Below are 17,864 nucleotides of genomic sequence, written 5' to 3'. Positions count from 1 at the left end.
TTACAGACTCTTTCCTCCTCTCACCACTGCACTTGTCTAAAAAAGCTGTAACAAGAGAACCTCTGGGCCGGGCATGGTGGCTCACGCCTGTAATCCTAGCACTCTAGAAGGTCGAGGCGGGCAGATTGCTTGAGGTCAAGAGTTCGAAACCAGAAAGAAATTAATTGGCCAACTAATATATATAGAAAAAATTAGCCGGGCATGGTGGCGCATGCCTGTAGTCCCAGCTACTTGGGAGGCTGAGGCAGGAGTTTGAGGTTGCTGTGAGCTAGGCTGACGCCACGGCACTCACTCTAGCCTGGGCAACACAGTGAGACTGTCTCAAAACGGAAGAAAGAAAGAGAACCTCTGGTGTCTTCCAGCCAGGCCCTGTGGACATAGGGATGGGCGGCCTGGAGGAACGGAGGGTGGCTTTCTCTGGTGCCTCAGTTCTTTTCCTTCAACTCCAACTCCCCAGCCCTCTCAGACCCCTCTTCTTCAGTGCTCAAGTGCGGCTCACTGCAAAAGAAGGGGCCCCATCTAGACTGCGATCTGCAGGCTGCTGTGTAGGAAGGTGTCAGCAGGGGCTCCCCCACCCTGCCCCGGGAGAGACTGGCTAGCCCTGCACTGCGGGGGCCCTCACAACCTGGTCTAACTAGGGCTTCCAGACTCATGTGACCGTGTAGTATACACCAGTGATATCTTTTGGGGCTCACATTGAGGAATGCAGGACTAGAACACCCCTTGGGTATAGCTGTTTCTAGTCTTGCATTAAGTCACTGGAAAGCCCTTTGTCAGAATGTGTTGCCCGCTATAGATGACAGCCCCTTGCCCAGCCCCTCCTTGGAAGGCTGTGCCAGGCCTGGCAGCCTCCTCCCACGTCCCGCATGGGCCCGCATTTCTGCACACACACAGCAGGCAAGGCAGGGGAGCGATGTGTTCTTTTATTGATGCAAGTATGTCCAGTCACACCAAAGCTGACATCCTGCATTATGGTACAGCTTTATAATCGGAGTTCATCTCAAAATACCAAAACATCAAATTTAGGGTATGTATCAAATTAGGAAAATAAAGTAGCAGACGTAGACACTGTTTCAAGTAGGTACTAGAACTTACCACCTGTGAAGTGCACGTGGGTGTGAAGGCCCTTTAACACATGTACAGAAAACGTTCTAACACTATATTCCAAATATATATTCTCAAGTTTTAAGCCTTTGTCTCAAAGACAAACAAAGCAATATGTACTATCCATACACAATCTGTACTAGGTAGGATGTGGGAAAGTGCAAACACACTGTGACAATACAGTGTAACTATTCTTGCTCTTGCCCAAGGCCAACTCCTCCCCAGGGCAGCCTGCCCGTCTCCAGGCTCTCCCTGCAGCTCTGGGAGGCGGGACCTGGCATGCGGAGACAGACAAGGGTACTGAGCTCCCACAGGGAGACAGCCTGCCTCTGGCTTTCTGAGGGAGAGCCGTCCCGCCCCACGGTCAGTAAGGCCCAGGGCAAACGCCAGGAGGTCGGCATGGAAAAGGGGTGCGCTCCTCGAGGCTGGGCGCAGAGAAAAACCTCCCAGTGTGGGGCAGTTCTGTCTGCACGGGCTCCAGAGTTCTGGTGTGGCGGATTCTGTGTCTCAGATTCCAATCTGGGGAGGGGCAGTCCACTAGCACACCACCTCTCAAGCTGCTTCCCTCCCTCTGTGCATGGGCTTCAAGAGCAGCTCTACATGTCACTGTCCCACAGCTTGCTGTGCATTCTCTTCATCAAAGCTCATTGACTTTCAAACTGATGACTCCACAACTCCCTCCCTTACATTTTAGATTTCTTCTTTTCTAAATGTAACTAAAGAATGACCTGCCAGACACTTGCTCACAGAAAATATACTGCCAGGTGCCCTTGCCCCTCCCTGACCCCACAAATCCCTGACAAAGGAAAATGAAAATGTAAACTTTGGAAAGCCCATACTCAAAGGGCTTCCAGAAGTGTGCAGATGAGACCTCCGGGCCACTGCCCCGCAGGAGCCTCCAGGCCGGGGCTCGGGAGGGCGGCACCTGCACGGAGCAGGAAGACAGCCCCAGTACCCTCTAAGGCACTAACCCGTCAGAGACACTGGCTGCAGAGGCGTCCGAGCAGGCAGGGCTCGAGTTGGTTTTGGTTGGGTTTTTAAAAATTGTTTTTGTAAGATGTTAATAGTCAAAAGTAGAAAATAAAAATCTCCATTTCGTCAGAGTAAGACGCTGTCGTGGATGCCATCTCCAATGATGCTCTCCCCACCCTCCCCAAGCAGGGCCTGCCCTGCTATTTAAAACAAACAAAAAACTTTGTAAGTGCCAAAGGTTGATGCATGAAATAATTACCACTTTTTTCTCATAAAAGTTATATACAAAACAGACCCCAACCAGTGAGGCCACCTCAGCTCAGCCGTGTCAATCAAGGTTCACACCTGGTGTGCACGCGTGCTCCATCCGCTCCGCAGCCGTGTCGCGCCTCAGGCTCTATTAAGGAGGGTGGTCCTGAAGGAGGACAGGACAGGCAGCGCTCAGGCCCCCAAGCAGGCAGGGGCAGGGCCTGGACCCAAACCAGGGCCTCGGCCTCCTGCCTACCAGGGCCGGGGGCCAGCAGCCTTGCACTGAGGCCCACCCGCAGTTCTCTCCCTTCCCTGCAGACCTGGGTGTTCCTGGAGCGCTCCTACCTGAGGGTCTTCCAGCTGTCCTTTTCCATGTGGTTCTCGGGACCTTCACTTTCAAAGGAGGCGATGAAGAGAGCTGAGAGATGGGGGAGGCGCTCAGAACCCACACCCCCATGTGGCATCTGTGAATACCCGGTTTTCCCTCCCAGGGCAGCAGCTGGGCCCAGGATATGATAGCGACCTCTGGCTGGGCTGTACAGTTCTCTACTGCGTGGGGCTCCCGGGCTGCCTGTCAGGGACCATGGGAAGGCTCCTCACCCTGCAGCGCCTGCCTGACCCTTTCTGGCCCTTCTGAGTGGCCTTGGAGCCTGATCTTCTGTCCTGTTCCCTGCTCACAGCCCACCATCACACTCACTTGCCCCTGTGGGCTGAGCTCGCCCATGTGGTACGGAGTAGCCACCAGGCCACCTCCCGGGCAACCCCCAACAGGTGTGGGCCTGGACAGGAGTCAGGGTGGCACATCCAGGTGGGAGGGCCATGCTGCCACAGAAGCATCCCTCACCTTCCTCACTGTAGATGGGCGCCGTGAGCAGGTAATTCTGAATCTTCTTGTCCTTCTCGAAGGGACACTCTACCTGTGTCCATGTCATGAACTCATGGATCTGTCTGGAGATCTCCCAAAATTTCTGAAAGGGAAAAGACCAACTAATGTTCATCTGTTTCCTTAACCTCCAAACCTTTGGTCAGTGCAGGGTACATGAGTTTTCGCCTCAGTCTGCTGCTCACTTTGCTGGTCCCAGCAAGATAGGACAGTGGCCCTGCATGGCTGAACCCATGCCAGCAGTGGCACATGGTATGGTGTTAGAGCCAGTAGGTGTCCTCCAAGGCCACTGTGTCCTGCCTGGGCCATCGGGCTGGCAGCACGTCTACGCCTCCCTATACAGGGACTGAAGAGGACCCAATCTGTGACCCCGGCCTGAGGCAGGTACCCTGGCCACACCCAGCCCATCAGCACCAACCACAGCATGTCAGGATCTCCCTCTCCAGAGCCTATGTAGGATCCATAGCTCCCACCCTCACCTGTGTGAAGTGGGCATCTAACAGCCATGCCCATCACCTGCCCAGGCACTCCTGTCGTGCCCTCCCGTCCTTGGCCAGGTGCCCTGAGCCCCACCAGGCAGGTTCTTGGCTTTCGTCTGGAATTCTCTGCCCCTGCCTCCCCTCTGCCCAAGGTCCTCCTGGCTCCCAACCCCCAGGGACAGCCCCTCCTCTGTCTCCCTGCTGAGGTCAGGCTGTAGCCACAGTCCTGAGTAAGTGCGGTTCCCTGTTGACTCCCAGCTCTGTAACCAGGTTGTCCACCCAGAAGGGCAAGGGGCACCTCACACATCACAGTCAAGCAGCACCCGACCCCTCCCCTGCCACTTTCAGACCTGAAGGCCCTTCTGACCTTAGGCAGGGCTCGGGAGACCCACAGACCCTGCCCCAAGGCCACAGCCTTGCAGCCACAGTGCATGGCCAGTGTCTGCCTGCCCCGCGTGGTGCTGGGGCGCTGGGAGGCTGAGCTCACCTTGAAGTTAATGTGCCCATTGGGCAGGTGGTTGGTGTGGATTTTGTGCAGGAAGTAGATGTCCTTAACGAAGAGGTTGAACACAGGGATGACGATCTTCTCTCGGCTGCTGTTGGCCATCTGGGACCTCTGCGTGGCGCCCTGCAGGGCCGTGCGGTAGTTGCAGAAGTTGCTGGAAGGGTCCATGTGGTGCTGTGGGCACAGGGAGGCTCTGGTGAATGTCCCAGGCCAGCGCCCCTCATGCCTGCTCAGGACACCCCTCTGCAGGGCCAGAGCCAGTGGACGGAGAAAGGTCTCCAGCGTGGGCGGCCCCAGAATGCGCGCACGGGAGGGAACGCCCAAGGGGACCTGGTTGAGCCCCACAGCCAGGGGCTTCCAGGTTTCAGTCCCAGTGTCTCTGGAAAGCTGGACAAAAGTGTCACAGCCCTACCTGCTGCGCCTACCCTCTCCTTCCTGCCTTCAAAACTTTCCTTTGCTCCTCTTTGCATGCGTATCAACACCTCCGAAACCTGAGCAGCCCCATGACATACAAGTGTTTTGCGAAAAATGGATTCTGGGATCGAATGCATCAGGTAAGGCTGCAGAAGAACTTGTCTGCCAGCCTCTGGGCCACCCAGACATCCAGGCCCAAGAGAAGGTGACCCAGGAAAGGCCAGCCAGGCTCCACTTACTCGCGCAGCCCACCTCACGACTCAGGACCCCGCTTTCGCCAAGCTCTTTGTTAACTGCTCTCCGGAACTTGCCCTGGGCAACGCTCGGTCCACCAGAAGCAGCAACGGCCTAGCCAGGCAGAGCTTGAGGACCACAAGCTTGAAGACACCAGCGCCAGGCTGGCGGGAGCCGCCGGCGCAGCGCTGGCAAGTCTCCACCCACTGTCAGCACCCCTCCAGGTGGCAGGGCAAGGCTGTGCGGGGCTCCTGCCTACCTCCAAGACGTCGAACTTGGCCGTCTTGACTTTGGACCAGGTTTTCTTCAGCCGTGCCACGGGACTGAGGTTCATGCCAGCTACAAGGGACAGCAGGTAGGGTCAGGGCCATGGAGGCAGGCTGAGGCCCCCCACACTGGGGACCTGGGCACTCACAGATGATGGCCATCATGGAGTTGAAATTCCCCATGTTGAAGCACTCCCGGGCCACGTCGATGAAGAACTCCAACATGCGGGTCCGGTGCTTCTTCTTCACCACCTGAAAGGCGCAGGGTGGCCTCAGCATGGCGCCACCGGGGCACCGACCCTGCTCAGCTTTCCCAGCCGTGAGGAGAGCTGCCTGCCCAGCAAGGCCCTACGGCCGGCGGTGCTGGACACAGAGGAAGCACAGGACTGGGTGTCTGTCAGCACTGAAGGAGGCACCGCCAAGGCCCCAGACATGCAAGGAAGACTTCGTGCATTTACTTTTAAAGTTCCATCACCCAACTTCAGGTGGGGTGGGAGTGAGGGCCTCACAGGGCATGGAAACTCGGCAATCTGTGTTTGCTGAGGGGCATGCTTACCCGGCACACCTCTGTGGCCACCAGCATGCTCAGGCAGTTGAACCAGTTGTCGTAGGCCTCCAGGCTATAGGTCTTGGTCAGGTCCCCTCGGCACTGTGAGGACACAGCAGGTCTCAGGAAGCCTGGAGGACCCTGGTTGGACAATGAAGTCCCCATGGCTAGCCTGGCCCCCCAGGCCGCAGCTCAGCCTGCTTCACGGCAGCCCAGACCACTCCTCGCTGCCCAGTGCAGCGCCAGGCTGGCCCCCGGGCCGAGCCTGCAGCTCCCTGCTGCATCATGTGCACGCTCATGCAAGACCTCTGAAGCAAGTGCCCTCAGGGCCAGGGCCACACCTGCCAGGTCTCGTGGCCCCATGCTCTCCAGAACGTGCTAGGTGAGGCCCACACCCACCCTGCATGGGCCGCAGGCACCAGGCCGGCCAGGCATGTGGCGCTGGCTGGGGACCCAGAGCATGCCACCAGCCTCTGCCACTCACCCTGTGGTTGTCTAAGGAGTCCACATGGCTGATGATCTGCATCAGGTCCTCAGGATGGATGCTGCTGACCCTGTCCTGGGGGTGCGGAGACAGCAGGGGGAGGGTCAGAGCTGCACAGGGTGTGTTGGGAACAGGGGGCCAGCTCAGGGCACAGGCCCTTGGCCTCCTCCCAGGCCAGTCCTCCATCTTGGGGCCACCACGGTCCCCACTGCAAGGCAGCACTGCCCTCGTCTCTCCCTTTCACACAGGGCTGCCATGCTCCCACAGCCCCGAGTACCAGGCACAGGGGCACCTGCTGCTCAGATGGACACGCCGTCTGAGGCTGGGGAGCTGGCTTCCCCACCCATGACCCAATCTGACTATGGGCCCTACAGCATTGTGACAAGAAACACCACGGCCTGGTGGCCCTACACAGCAGCAATAGATAGCCCCCTCCCTGCATGTGGCAGCACTGACCAGCTCAATGTGAGTCAGCTGCTGGGCCAGCACCAGGGGGTCGCAGCACACACCCAGAATGTCCTTCTGGGCGGCTGGTGGCTTGGTCTTGAGGACGGACCCTTTGTCCACAGCTGGTGGCCGAAGCTTCTCTCGCAGTTCCTGGAACTGGCTCCGGGCGGCCAGGGACAGCAACAGGCTCTGTGTCATCTGGGCAATGGCCTTCTTCACCGTGCCATTCTCCTGCGGGAGTTGGGGGTAATGAGGGTGCTGGTGTGGCCCGGTGGCAAAGCCACCACCACTCTGGGGAAACCCATCTCACCTCCAGAGACATGCCTGACCAACAGGAGCCCACACCCCCTAGCCAAACCTGCCATGAGCCTTTGGACCTTGGATGATAGAGCAGAGTACAGCACCGGCTCCTCTGAGGGCCGCTGGGGAGGCTGCTTCTCACTGCCTTCCCACGGGAAGAGGGGCCCCAGAATGGAGCAAGGCATCGGGAAGAACTTCATCCCTGGCCAAGAGCAGCGGCAGCCTGGAGTCCCTGGCCCCTCCTAATGCCCTCTCTGGGCCTCTTAAGCCCTCTGCGTAGACAGGAGCTACTGAGTACATGGAATTTTGGGCCAGGCTTCTCAGGTCCCCCATCTATACACCAAAGGCCAAGGTTGAGATCGGAGCCAGAAAAGGCAAACCCTTGATATACCCCACTCCAGGGTTCTTGCATACAGTGTCACGGGTGAGTCTGGCCAGTCGCTGACCAACTGAGCTGTCATCTAGGGTTGAGAGAGATTGAATAAAGCCACCCAGCAACCCTCTTGGGGGAGTGACAAGGAAGGGGACCATATATAGAGCTGTCCCTGAAGACACCACCCTCCTGAAGGCAGATGCCCCCACCCATCCACATATCCAGAGAGCCTGGCCGGAGCTGAAGGAGCACTGACCTCGTCACACTGGGTGACGCGGTGTGTGATGGCCTTCAGCTCGGCCATGGCCTTCTCGTCCTGGAAGTCATACGGGAAAGCCTCCGTCCACTCCTGCAGAAGCTGCACGATCTTGGCTGAGAAGGACTTCAGCTTGGCCTGGGGCAGCATGGGACAGAGTGAGGCCCCATGGGCCAGAGTGGGCAGGCGGCAAGATGGCAAGAGGTGCAAGCTGCCCGCACCCCAGGGCCTGTGCTGGGCACATCCCCCACCTGTGTGCACCTGCAACTTTGCCACACCTGAGCCACCTAGACTCCTGTTTGTTTCATTCCCCTTAATTCAACTTTCTTTCTCACTGAAATAAACTCATTCTCAAAAATCCTACCCCATCACTGCATAATATAAAAAACTACTTCAATTTGCTATAATTAGTAGTAGCTCTAGTTACCCGGAGGAAAAGCACAATCAAAATCAAGCAAAATGAGGTTAGATGAAACTCTCATCCTCCCCCCTCGGTTAAATGAAGGTTGGCAAGTGCTAGGGGAGGGAGTGTGCGATCTCGTGTTAGGAAAGACGGCCCGGGCACCCGGTCCTAGCGCGGTCCGCACAGGCCAGGCGCAGGACACGACCGCGTCCATGCGTGGCCCTCTTGGCCACGCCAGCCCCGAGCGCTCCGAAGACGGCCGCGCAGCCTCTGCCCGGGGAGGGCAGGGGAGAGCAGAGCTGCCAAGCGCTCGGCTGCTGCCGTCCCACTGATCCATTCCGGACGCCCCCAGGGGCCACGACCCCTCCTGCACCAGCCAGCCCACCCGGTTCGCCCACGGCCTACGCCCGACTACCCCGCGACCCCGCTCCCGCACCACCCTGCCCCGACACCCTACCCTACGCTCCTGCGCCCCGGCCGCACCGCCTCGGCCCTGCCTGGTTCCAGTCAGACCCCACGCGCCCACCCGAGACCCAACCCACATCCCACACCGCCCCGCCCGACGCCCCGCAGGAACCAGACTCGCACTCCCGCGTCAGGCCGCGGAGCACGCGCAGGGCCGGGCTCACCCAGGGCTTCTTCCTCTCTGGCTCCTCCGGACCCGCAGCCTAGAATCGCACCCCAAGTCGCCCGCTCTGGCTTTTCTCCTCCTGCTCCTCAGGAGCCCTTTCTGACCCCCAGGCTGCGGCCCCAGCCTGACTGGGCCCCTGCCCACGCAACCTGCGGCCGCCCCTCTGGCCACACCGCCTGTGCCAACACCGAGCATGCGGCGGGGCCGGGCACTCGTGGCCTCCCCTGCGACCCTCCCGCGGCAGCAGGCCGGGCGCAGAGCGCCGCGCGGGCAGTCACCCCCAAACACGGTGGGCCCTGCTCTGCGAAGCCCGGCCCGGCCGCCCAGCGGCCCCCACTCCGCCCCTGCCTGGACCCTGGACCCTCTCCTGCCACGCCTGGCTGCTCCCCCCCTGCCTCCCCCCAGGGCCACTCCCTCAGCCCCCCCAGGGCCACCCCGCGGCCCCCCCTGCCCCTCTGCCTCCCCCCCCCGCCCCTCTGCCTCCCCCCCCGCCCCTCTGCCTCCCCCCCGCCCCGCTGCCTCCCCCCCCCCCCCGCCGCCCCGCTGCCTCCCCCCCCCGCCCCGCTGCCTCCCCCCCCCCGCCCCGCTGCCTCCCCCCCCCCCCGCCCCCTGCCTCCCCCCAGGCCAGCCCCGCCCACCGTCCCTCTGCCTCCCCCAGGCCAGCCCTGACCCCCGCCACCCCTTCTCTGCCTCCCCCCAGGCCAGCCCCGCCCCCCCTCTGCCTCCCCCAGGCCAGCTCCGCCCACCGTCCCTCTGCCTTCCCCCAGGCCAGCCCTGACCCCCCGCCACCCCCCCTCTGCCTCCCCCCAGGCCAGCCCCGCCCCCCCTGCCTCCCCCCAGGCCAGCTCCGCCCACCGTCCCTCTGCCTTCCCCCAGGCCAGCCCTGACCCCCGACACCCCCCCTCTGCCTCCCCCCAGGCAAGCTCCGCCCACCGTCCCTCTGCCTTCCTGCCTTCCCCCAGGCCAGCCCTGACCCCCGCCACCCCCCCTCTGCCTCCCCCCAGGCCAGCCCCGCCCCCCTCTGCCTCCCCCCAGGCCAGCTCCGCCCACCGTCCCTCTGCCTTCCCCCAGGCCAGCCCTGACCCCCGACACCCCCCCTCTGCCTCCCCCCAGGCCAGCCCCGCCCCCCCTTCTGCCTCCCCCTAGGCCAGCCCCGCCCCCCCTCTGCCTCCCCCCAGGCCAGCTCCGCCCACCGTCCCTCTGCCTTCCCCCAGGCCAGCCCTGATACCCGCCCCCCCGTCTGCCTCCCCCCAGGCCAGCCCCGTCCCCCCACCCACCCTCCCCCCCACCCCGCCACCCCCTGCCCCTCTGCCTCCCCCCAGGCCAGCCCCGCCCCCCTGGCCACCCCCCCTAGGCCACCCCCACCCCCGCCGACCGCCCTCCCCCACCCTAGGCCGGCCCCCCCGTCCCGTCCCCCAGGCCGGCCCCCCCCACTGCCCCCCAGGCCAGCCCCACCCCGCCGCCCCCCACAGGCCGGCCCCCAGCCACCGGCCACAAGGGGTTCGGCGGGCGGGGCAGCAGCCAGAGCCCGGCCTCGAACACTCCACGCGAGCAGCGGCCCAGTCCCCCGGCCCCCGCCGCCTCACCTTTTCAGGCTCATCCTCCAGCTGCTGCCGTTGCTCCAGGTAGATCTGCCCCACACGGGCCAGCAGGTCGCGCGGGGGCACGAAGACTCGGGAGCTCAGGAGAAACGTGAAGATGTACGTCCTCTGAAAACGGCCGGGACAGCCAGTGAGGCGGGCGGGGCGGCGCGGGGGCTGGAGGCGTCGCCTGCCCGGCCCCGAGCCCGCCCGGGCCACACCCGCACCTTCCCGCGCTGCAGCCAAGCCGTGCTCCGCCCCCAAGCCGTGCTCCGCCCCCAAGCCGTGCTCCGCCCCCAAGCCGTGCTCCGCCCCTAAGCCGTGCTCCGCCCCCAAGCCGTGCTCCGCCCCCAGCCGTTCTCCGTCCCCCAGCCGTGCTCCGCCCCCCAGCCGTGCTCCGTCCCCCAGCCGTGCTCCGCCCCCCAGCCGTGCTCCGCCCCCCAGCCGTGCTCCGCCCCCAGCCGTGCTCCGCCCCCAGCCGTGCTCCGCCCCCAAGCCGTGCTCCGCCCCCAGCCGTGCTCCGCCCCCAGCCGTGCTCCGCCCCCAAGCCCCACGAGGGCGCCGCAGCCGGGGCGCGCGCGGGACCGCGGCACCCCCTAGGCCCGGCTCGAGGCCTGTGGCCGCTCCAAACCCCACAGGGCCCGCTCCTCAGCGGGGGCGGGGCCTGCCCGGCGGGAGCGTGGATGGCGGGCGGGGCTAACAAGTGGGCGGGGCCTAGCTGGGCGCGTGCCCAGTGGGCGGACGCGAGTGGGAGCGTGGCACGCAGGCGGTGCTTACCCCTGGGTGGGCTGACTGGCAGGGGTGTGGCAAGTGGGCAGAGCTGACAAGCGGGTGGGACTCAGCCAGGGACGGGCCGACTGGGGGCGTGGCAAGTGGGCAGGGCCTGACCCGCGCAGGTGGGAGACGGTGGGCGGAGCCGGCCCGTGTGCGTGGGGGGGCGGGGGCGGGGGCGCGGGTCATGGCACGGTCGGCAGAGCTGACCTATGGTGGGTCTGACCATTGGGGGCAGGGCATAATGGGACCCCGCTCCTGTCTCTGACCAGCTATAGGCCTTGACCCCACCGGCCACACCAGGGCCCCTCCGTACCATGTCCACGTGCCCCCTCTCCGGGATCTTGACAGTCTGGACTGAAAGGCCGTGGGGGTCACGGCTGTCTGCCTACGGGCTCTTCACACTGCCCTGCCTGTGAACAGGGGGGACTTGCGGGTGGGGGCGCTGTTAGGTCCGGACCTCACTCTGCCGCACATAGCTGCTGTGCGCTGGGCGGCCAGGACTCTGCCCCTACTCCCAGCCGGAGGAACCAGGTTTTCCTTGCTCCAGCTGGAAGCAGGCCGGCCGCGCTCGGTGGGAACGCAGCCTCCTGGAGCAGGACTCGGGGGCCTTGGGCCCCACGCAGCCCACCCTGCAGCATCAGGGCTGCTCTAACCTCCCACAGACTCCCCGTGACCTCCCCAGGCTGTGCAGCACTGGCACTCGGCGGTCCCAGCCGGCAGGTGGGACTCTCAGGGTCCCCCTTCTAAGCAAACAGCTTAGATGTGGAGGGAAGGCCCACCACCGAGCTCTCAGCCAAAGGCAGGGGCACCCAAAGGGGAAGCCCGCGCACCTCCGAGGAGCATGGAGACTGACTGGTGTGCGCGTGTGCGCACGGGCGCGCGCCAGCACGTGTCTGCTTGCCCATGCATGCAGGGTGGTGGCAATGAGGGAAGGGCGGGGTGGGGGAAAGAGAGGACCCAGGGGCTCAGCAGAAGAGCCAGTGCCCACCCGGACAATCCTGCCCCGCCACCCTCTGTTCTCTCCTGGGAAGCAGGTCAGGATCCCGAGGCACTGTTCTGGGACTCCACAGGACTCCTCTGGGGCAGGCTGCTGGGAGGGCCAGCCCCTCCCCCAGGCCGCCTTCCCGGGCCTTGGGCCCAGCCCTTGGCGCGGCGCCCAGGCACTCAGTGGGCGTGTGTGCTCGCGCGCGCAGCCCCCGCCCAGCCTGACAGGGTTTACGGGGTGGACGGGCGGATGGATGGAGGACGGGACCGTGCAAAGCCAAGCCCTCCCAACCCTGGGCTAGTGGAGGTGGCCCCGCAGGTGGGGAAGCCAAGCTGACTCCCAGGGCCAGCAGCACAACTGCCCTCTGGAGGGAGAGAGGAAGCACAGCGGAGGCCTCCCAGAGGAAGGATGCTCAGCTCACAGAGGGGGGCAGGCAGGCTGCAAGGCCAGTGTTGCTAAGAGATGTCACCGGTCAGAGAAGGGGAAGTCCCACTTGACAAGGGAACGCTTTCTGTTTTGAGAATGTATGTGTGAGGCCATCTTGAGGCGAAGAGGGAGGATCTGGGTTGTTGAACCACCTGCTCTCCAGCTCTGCTCCTCCCTGTCCCCGGATCTGCATGGGGGGGGAGGGGTGGCAGCCGTCCCCTTTTCATCCTGGACCACCTGACTTTATGCACAGAACGAATTTCCCAGCCCAGCCGTTGGCTCCAGGACTCAGACCTGCCTCCTCAGGACTCTTGAAACTACTGTCTTGCTCCCCAGAGCCCCAGCCAGAGCTCAGGCCCCTGGAGCCCCTCCACCCGCGGCCTGGGGAAGCAGCCGGGAGGCCACTGCAGGTTCCTCAGGCGCCTAGGCTGGGTGGGGGGTATGTGCAGAGCACAAGGCAAGATGGCACCGGAAGCGAGGCTGGGCCCCCACCGCCCAACCCCCCAGGCTCCGCCCACCTCTGCGGCTCTACCTGGGCTCCCTCTCCTCCCAGAAGCAGCCTCCTGGGGAGCCTGGGTCCCGCCCATCAGCCACACCGCCAGGGGCCCTTGGGAACTCACGTCAGGGTAATAGTCCACCCTGGGGACCAGGTGCTCCATCAGGGCCTCCAGGGACCCAGAGATGAGGCGTCCCTCTTGGAAGATGAGTTCTCCGGAGGCGCCGCCAGCCCCACCTCCCCGCTCCCCCATGCCGGGCTGCGCCTGTCCGCTACCGCTGGGCCCGAGGCAGCTGGAGAAGACGACGGACGTCTGGGGCATGGTTTCCTGAGAGAGAAGGAAGAGGCGGTGAGGCATCCAAGGCGCCTCCACGGGCCCCTCCCAGGCACAGGTGCACGGTGAGCCCCATCAGGGCCAGCGAGGGGCACCTCAGCCCCAGGGCGGGCTCCACAGTGATCCCCAGCTGCTGCACATCTGATCAGTGTCCCTTCAGCACCTGTTCCCTGGGCTAGTGGAGGTGGCCCCGCAGGTGGGGTGCAGGGAGCACCCCACCTGCTCCCTGCACGCTGGGGTTCCACCCAGTAAAGAGACAGAGGCAGCAGGCAGTGTGTGGCCAGGGTGGCCCAGGATGAGGTGGGGTTTGAACTGCTATTGTTTGCCCTGCAGCTCCAGGGATGAGAAAGGAATATCCTAGGGACAGTGGGTGCCAAGGTCCTGACCCAGTGTGTGTGCAGGGCCGAGCAGAGGGGCGGCCTGGGCACTCACACCATGACCACTGCGGGCGGGGTACGGTGCGCTGCTTCTCTGAGACACGGACCAGTCAGTGTGTTGCCACAGCCCAGCAAGAGGCCGTCAGGTAAGGTGGTCAGGGGAGCAGGGCTGACCCACACTGATGGATGGTCCCAGGCTGCACAACTGACTGGCATGAGGAAGGGCATGAGGGCAGGACTTGGGGAAAGATCTGGAACTTGCTTTGGGATTGGTGGCATCCGAATGCCCCTGAGATGCAGATGTCTGAGCAGGTGGGCAGCAGCGTGGTAGGCTAGGTGCTCACCCTGGACTGTCTGCTATGGCATGGCCCACTGTGACAGGGCCCGAGGTCCCTGCCTCACACTGCAGCTGGGAGCTCTCGTGAAGTCCAGGGGAGTCCGAACCATTTGGGCCTCAGTTTCCCCACTGCCCCAGACAGCCAGCCACACCTGGGAAGGACCAAGTGGGGACAAGGCGATGTGGCATTTGCCAGCCAGGACCTCTGACACTCGTGACACAAGTGTGGCCTGTCCTGGCCTTGGCTGGCACTTGGGCAGTCACTCCCTCCCCACCCTCGGAAGGCAGACAGGCACAGGTGCAGCCGGCTGGGGTCAGATGGAGGAGCCAGGCCCTCCTGCCACAGTGGGGCACAGTCTAGACCGAAGGCTGCCCTGCTGCTGTTGCTGGCAAGTGGGTGCTCTGCTCCAGCACTGGCTCCCAGGCACAGCCCAAAGCCACATTGCCATGGGGCATTATTCAGAAAGCAATGGAAAGTTCCTCCACAGCCCCCTGTGGGTGGAACCTGGGGAGGGGTTTTCGAGGGTAGAGACTGGGGAGGGGTCTGGTAGGGGGGCCTGCAGCACACAGGGGTTCAGCAGGGCCTCAGAACCCTCTGAGGGAATCGGCGGAGCCCACAGGAGCCACGTAGAGCCACTCTGGCCCAAGGGTTACGGATGCCCCAAGATCTCCCCCTCCTACTTCCCCTAAGAGCCACTCGAGATGCACCCAGGGGCACTGCCCCAGCCCACAAACCAAGTCACTGCAGGACCTAGGGAAGTCCCCAGAACCCCTCCCCATCCAACCTCAGTCCCTGGCAGGGTCCACTCCCACCTGGCCACCAAGCACTTTGAGGAGGTCTCCATGCTGAGTGCTAGGTGGGAGAGGCAGGGTCCCTGCGTGGCTACTCCCGGGTGGGACGAAGTGCACTCTCGGGTCAGAATCCCAGCTCTGCCACAGGCCAGCTCCTTGCTCCTGGCAGTCTCTCCAGCCCTCGACTTTCCACAGCATTTCAGCTGCCTGGCATCACCACCGCTGCCTCCACCCATTCTTGAGGTCCCTGAGGTCTCTTCTGCTCTTGCACTGGGTCCTCCTCTTCCATCCCAGCAAGAGCAGGAACTGTGGCCTGTGGCTGCACACCTGTGTCCCCGCCCACTACTGGGCCCCTTCTAGAGGAAGGGCCACTCAGAGCTGAGCCCAGGCTCTCTGGCTCCAGTCTCAGGAGCTCAGCATGACAGCTAAGGCAAGAGTACCTAGCATGTTAAGGGCTCGAGTTGAATGGTGTCCTCTTCTCCCCACAGTAACCCCCTCCCCCAGGCATTATTCTCCGCAGGCTGTAGATGAGGACAAGGTGCAGAGGGCTGACAGCTGCCCCAGGTCACGGCCAGACCACAGCAGCGACCGGATTCAAGCCAAGCCAGCGGGCAAGGCAGGCAGGCTGACCTGAGCCTGAGCCTGGCTCAGCCACTTGTCGGGGCTTTGTCAGGATCCTCGTCTGTAAAATGGGCACAGCGAGTGCTACTTCAGAGGGTTGCTGGGAGGATAAAACGAGCCCTTGTGTAAGGTGCCAGGCACCGGAGGCATTACCACCCCCAGGAACCACACCCACCGGCCTGGCTGGTCAGCGCCCCTGCAGGCCACACGGGTGCCCAGGACACAGGTGCCCTGAGTTCTAGGCACAGAAGCCCGATGCTCTAAAGCCAAGTGTGGTTCCAGGAGCACACGCAACAGCACCTTTTCTGAGTCAGAAGCCCTGGCAGGAGTGGGCCTCGCAACCCCTCCCAGTGGCTCAGCTGCACGCTGAGTTCTGGACCCCGGGCCAGCAGCAGCAGCAAGCCCCAGTCAATTATTAAAATGCAGTGTTTCGAGTTCCAGGCCAGGCCTGCCAGGTCAAACCTGCATCTGAGTGAGACACACAACGTGATTAGTGCGCAGGTGGCTGGGGGCCCAGGAAACCTGCCCCTCTGAGAGTTTCAGTCTTAGGTGAGCGGCAGCAGCTAAACCAGGTCAGTGCCCTCGTCTGTGGGCACAGTCTTCCAGGGACTTCTCATAGACACTGCCCAGCTACCCCCAGACTCTGATTTACCTGGTCTAGGGGGCAGCCAAGCACGGGCATTTCCCCAGGTTTTCCAGGGGCAATGGGAGCAGGAGGCACAGGCAGCCCCTGTGCAGAGCTCAGGAAGCCCCTGGCCCAGGCAGAGGCAGGCTGGGTGGGCCAGCTTCCCACCCAGCATCTGGAGGACCCTCGTCTCTGCCCCAAGTTCAGCTGGGCTGGCCTGGATGAAGCAGCAGCCCCTTTGTGGGAAGTAGGGGACAGGCTGGCACCCAGCCAGCCTCCTCTCGACTCCTTGCAGCTCCTCCTCTGTTCAAGAAGGAAGGCAGGCACCTTCTAATTATAGACCTAATCAACTCAGAAAAAATGTGCTCAGAGCGAGGGGGTTATAGTGACTCATTGTCTCCTAGAAGATGGGTCTCACCACCTCCAGTCTCCCACACAGGGCTGCTGGGAGTGGGGGCAGGTCCAGGCCACCAGGCAGAGGGGCCTGAAGGTGCAGCAGCCAGTGAGAAGGCCACACCCCTCCCTGCATAGCTGCAGCAGCACTGTGGGTGGCCACAGGTGCTGGGAGGCTGCCTGGCAGAGGCTGAGGCCCTGCGCCATGTGCCAGCCTGGTGGGCTGGCCAAGGGAAGGTGGGCAAGGCAGCAAGGCACAGGGGCTTTCTGCACTACTGCCCTCTCCCCAGGCACCACCCTGCCCAACCGCGGCTGTCCTTGCCCTCCAGGCTCAGCCTGAGGGGCTCCACCTAGTACCCCTGCTGCTGTCCCTAGAGCAGCTGCCCCTCATGGTCCAGCACAGGTGGTACTGCCCTGCGCAGTACCACTCACACAGGGAAGCACCCACGCAGCCCCCAGCGTCTCGTGCCCTGTCTGCACCCACACGACTGAGTCTTTTCTCTTGGCTGCAGGCCCTGGGCAGGCTCTGAAGTGGAGTAAGGAGTCATGTTCTCTGTCTCCATGTCCATGGGGCAGCCACTGAGCTGCTCTGAGCCTCAGTTTCCTCAGCTGTAAACTGGGTATAGAGTTTCTTGTCCCACCTCCCTGCAGAGCAGTGGGGAGGGTTATGTGAGAAGGCAGAAGCTGATGTGGTTATATCCCTGGAGCAGCACCAGATGTGGTCACGTGCCACATCTGTACCTTGCTTCAGTGGCACCCGACTGGCCCAGCACCAGCTGCCACTGCTTCTGACCTTTGGCTTCTGACCTATGTCCTCTGATCTAGGGCCTCAGAGCCATCAGCGCACACCACACCTCCTGCTCCAGAATGCAGGTTCTGAGACGACACGTGGGCCTGGTGCACAACCCTGTGTGCACACCCTATAGGCACACTTCCACCCACGGGACACAGGGGCAGCAGGCAGAGCCCGTTCCTCACCCCACATGGACTATTTGGGGACACAGAAGCTTCACAGAGCCTCCCCAGAGATGTCCATGGGACCAGCTGAGGGAACACACCCCGGCGTCTCAACACACTTCACGCCCCGCTGCCCGGGCTGCAGTCCCGGCGAAGCGCTCCCACCGCGCTTTCGCCTCAGCTGACCCCGGGAAGCTGGGCTTGGAGAAGAGCAGCCGTTTGAGTCTGTGCCCCTCCAACATCTAGCACAGCCACTTGCTGATGGCTCCGCGGTACCCAGAGGGTGATGGGTCAGATGCCCAACACGGACACACAGGGGCCAGGCCTCCCCCAGCTGTTACTCCCTGTGTGTGAGCTGCAGCGGCCACACTGTCACACCTGACACTGACATCTGAACTTGACAGCGGCTGTGGGGTGCACAGGGGAGACGGAGGCAGTACGAGTGCTCACATGGCAGTACGAGTGCGCGTCAGTACAGACAGACGCTGCGCCGGGGGTCTGCCAGGCTGGCAGCAGGAACATGGCCCTCAACCTCTGGGATCCTTTCTGGAAGGTAAATTTTGGAGCTCTGGATTAGTACAATCCAGGTGAGAGGCCCCTTTTAGGGGACACAACCAAAT

At 63.0% G+C, this 17,864-nt stretch overlaps 1 protein-coding gene across 1 annotated transcript in view; it reads right to left on the bottom strand.

Annotated features, from left to right (window-relative positions):
• Nucleotides 1–905: 905 nt before the first annotated feature.
• Nucleotides 906–17,864, bottom strand: part of LOC142875606 (ras-GEF domain-containing family member 1A-like) — a 38,073-nt gene continuing 21,114 nt past the window's right edge. The window contains exons 2-13 of the mRNA XM_076010345.1: nucleotides 12,933–13,136; nucleotides 10,134–10,256; nucleotides 7,514–7,651; nucleotides 6,594–6,815; nucleotides 6,138–6,212; nucleotides 5,663–5,755; nucleotides 5,256–5,358; nucleotides 5,100–5,179; nucleotides 4,175–4,366; nucleotides 3,170–3,293; nucleotides 2,671–2,743; nucleotides 906–2,491 (exon numbers count right to left, since the gene is read on the bottom strand). Coding sequence (XP_075866460.1) covers nucleotides 2,467–2,491; nucleotides 2,671–2,743; nucleotides 3,170–3,293; nucleotides 4,175–4,366; nucleotides 5,100–5,179; nucleotides 5,256–5,358; nucleotides 5,663–5,755; nucleotides 6,138–6,212; nucleotides 6,594–6,815; nucleotides 7,514–7,651; nucleotides 10,134–10,256; nucleotides 12,933–13,130 — 1,446 coding nt within the window. The 5' untranslated portion in view covers nucleotides 13,131–13,136 and the 3' untranslated portion in view covers nucleotides 906–2,466. The remainder of the gene's footprint in view (nucleotides 2,492–2,670; nucleotides 2,744–3,169; nucleotides 3,294–4,174; nucleotides 4,367–5,099; nucleotides 5,180–5,255; nucleotides 5,359–5,662; nucleotides 5,756–6,137; nucleotides 6,213–6,593; nucleotides 6,816–7,513; nucleotides 7,652–10,133; nucleotides 10,257–12,932; nucleotides 13,137–17,864) is intronic.

This window comes from Microcebus murinus, chromosome 14 (assembly GCF_040939455.1).
Source record: "Microcebus murinus isolate Inina chromosome 14, M.murinus_Inina_mat1.0, whole genome shotgun sequence".
NCBI classification, from domain to species: domain Eukaryota; kingdom Metazoa; phylum Chordata; class Mammalia; order Primates; family Cheirogaleidae; genus Microcebus; species Microcebus murinus.
Note: the sequence above shows the minus strand (reverse complement) of the source record. Positions and strands in the feature narration are given on the sequence as shown.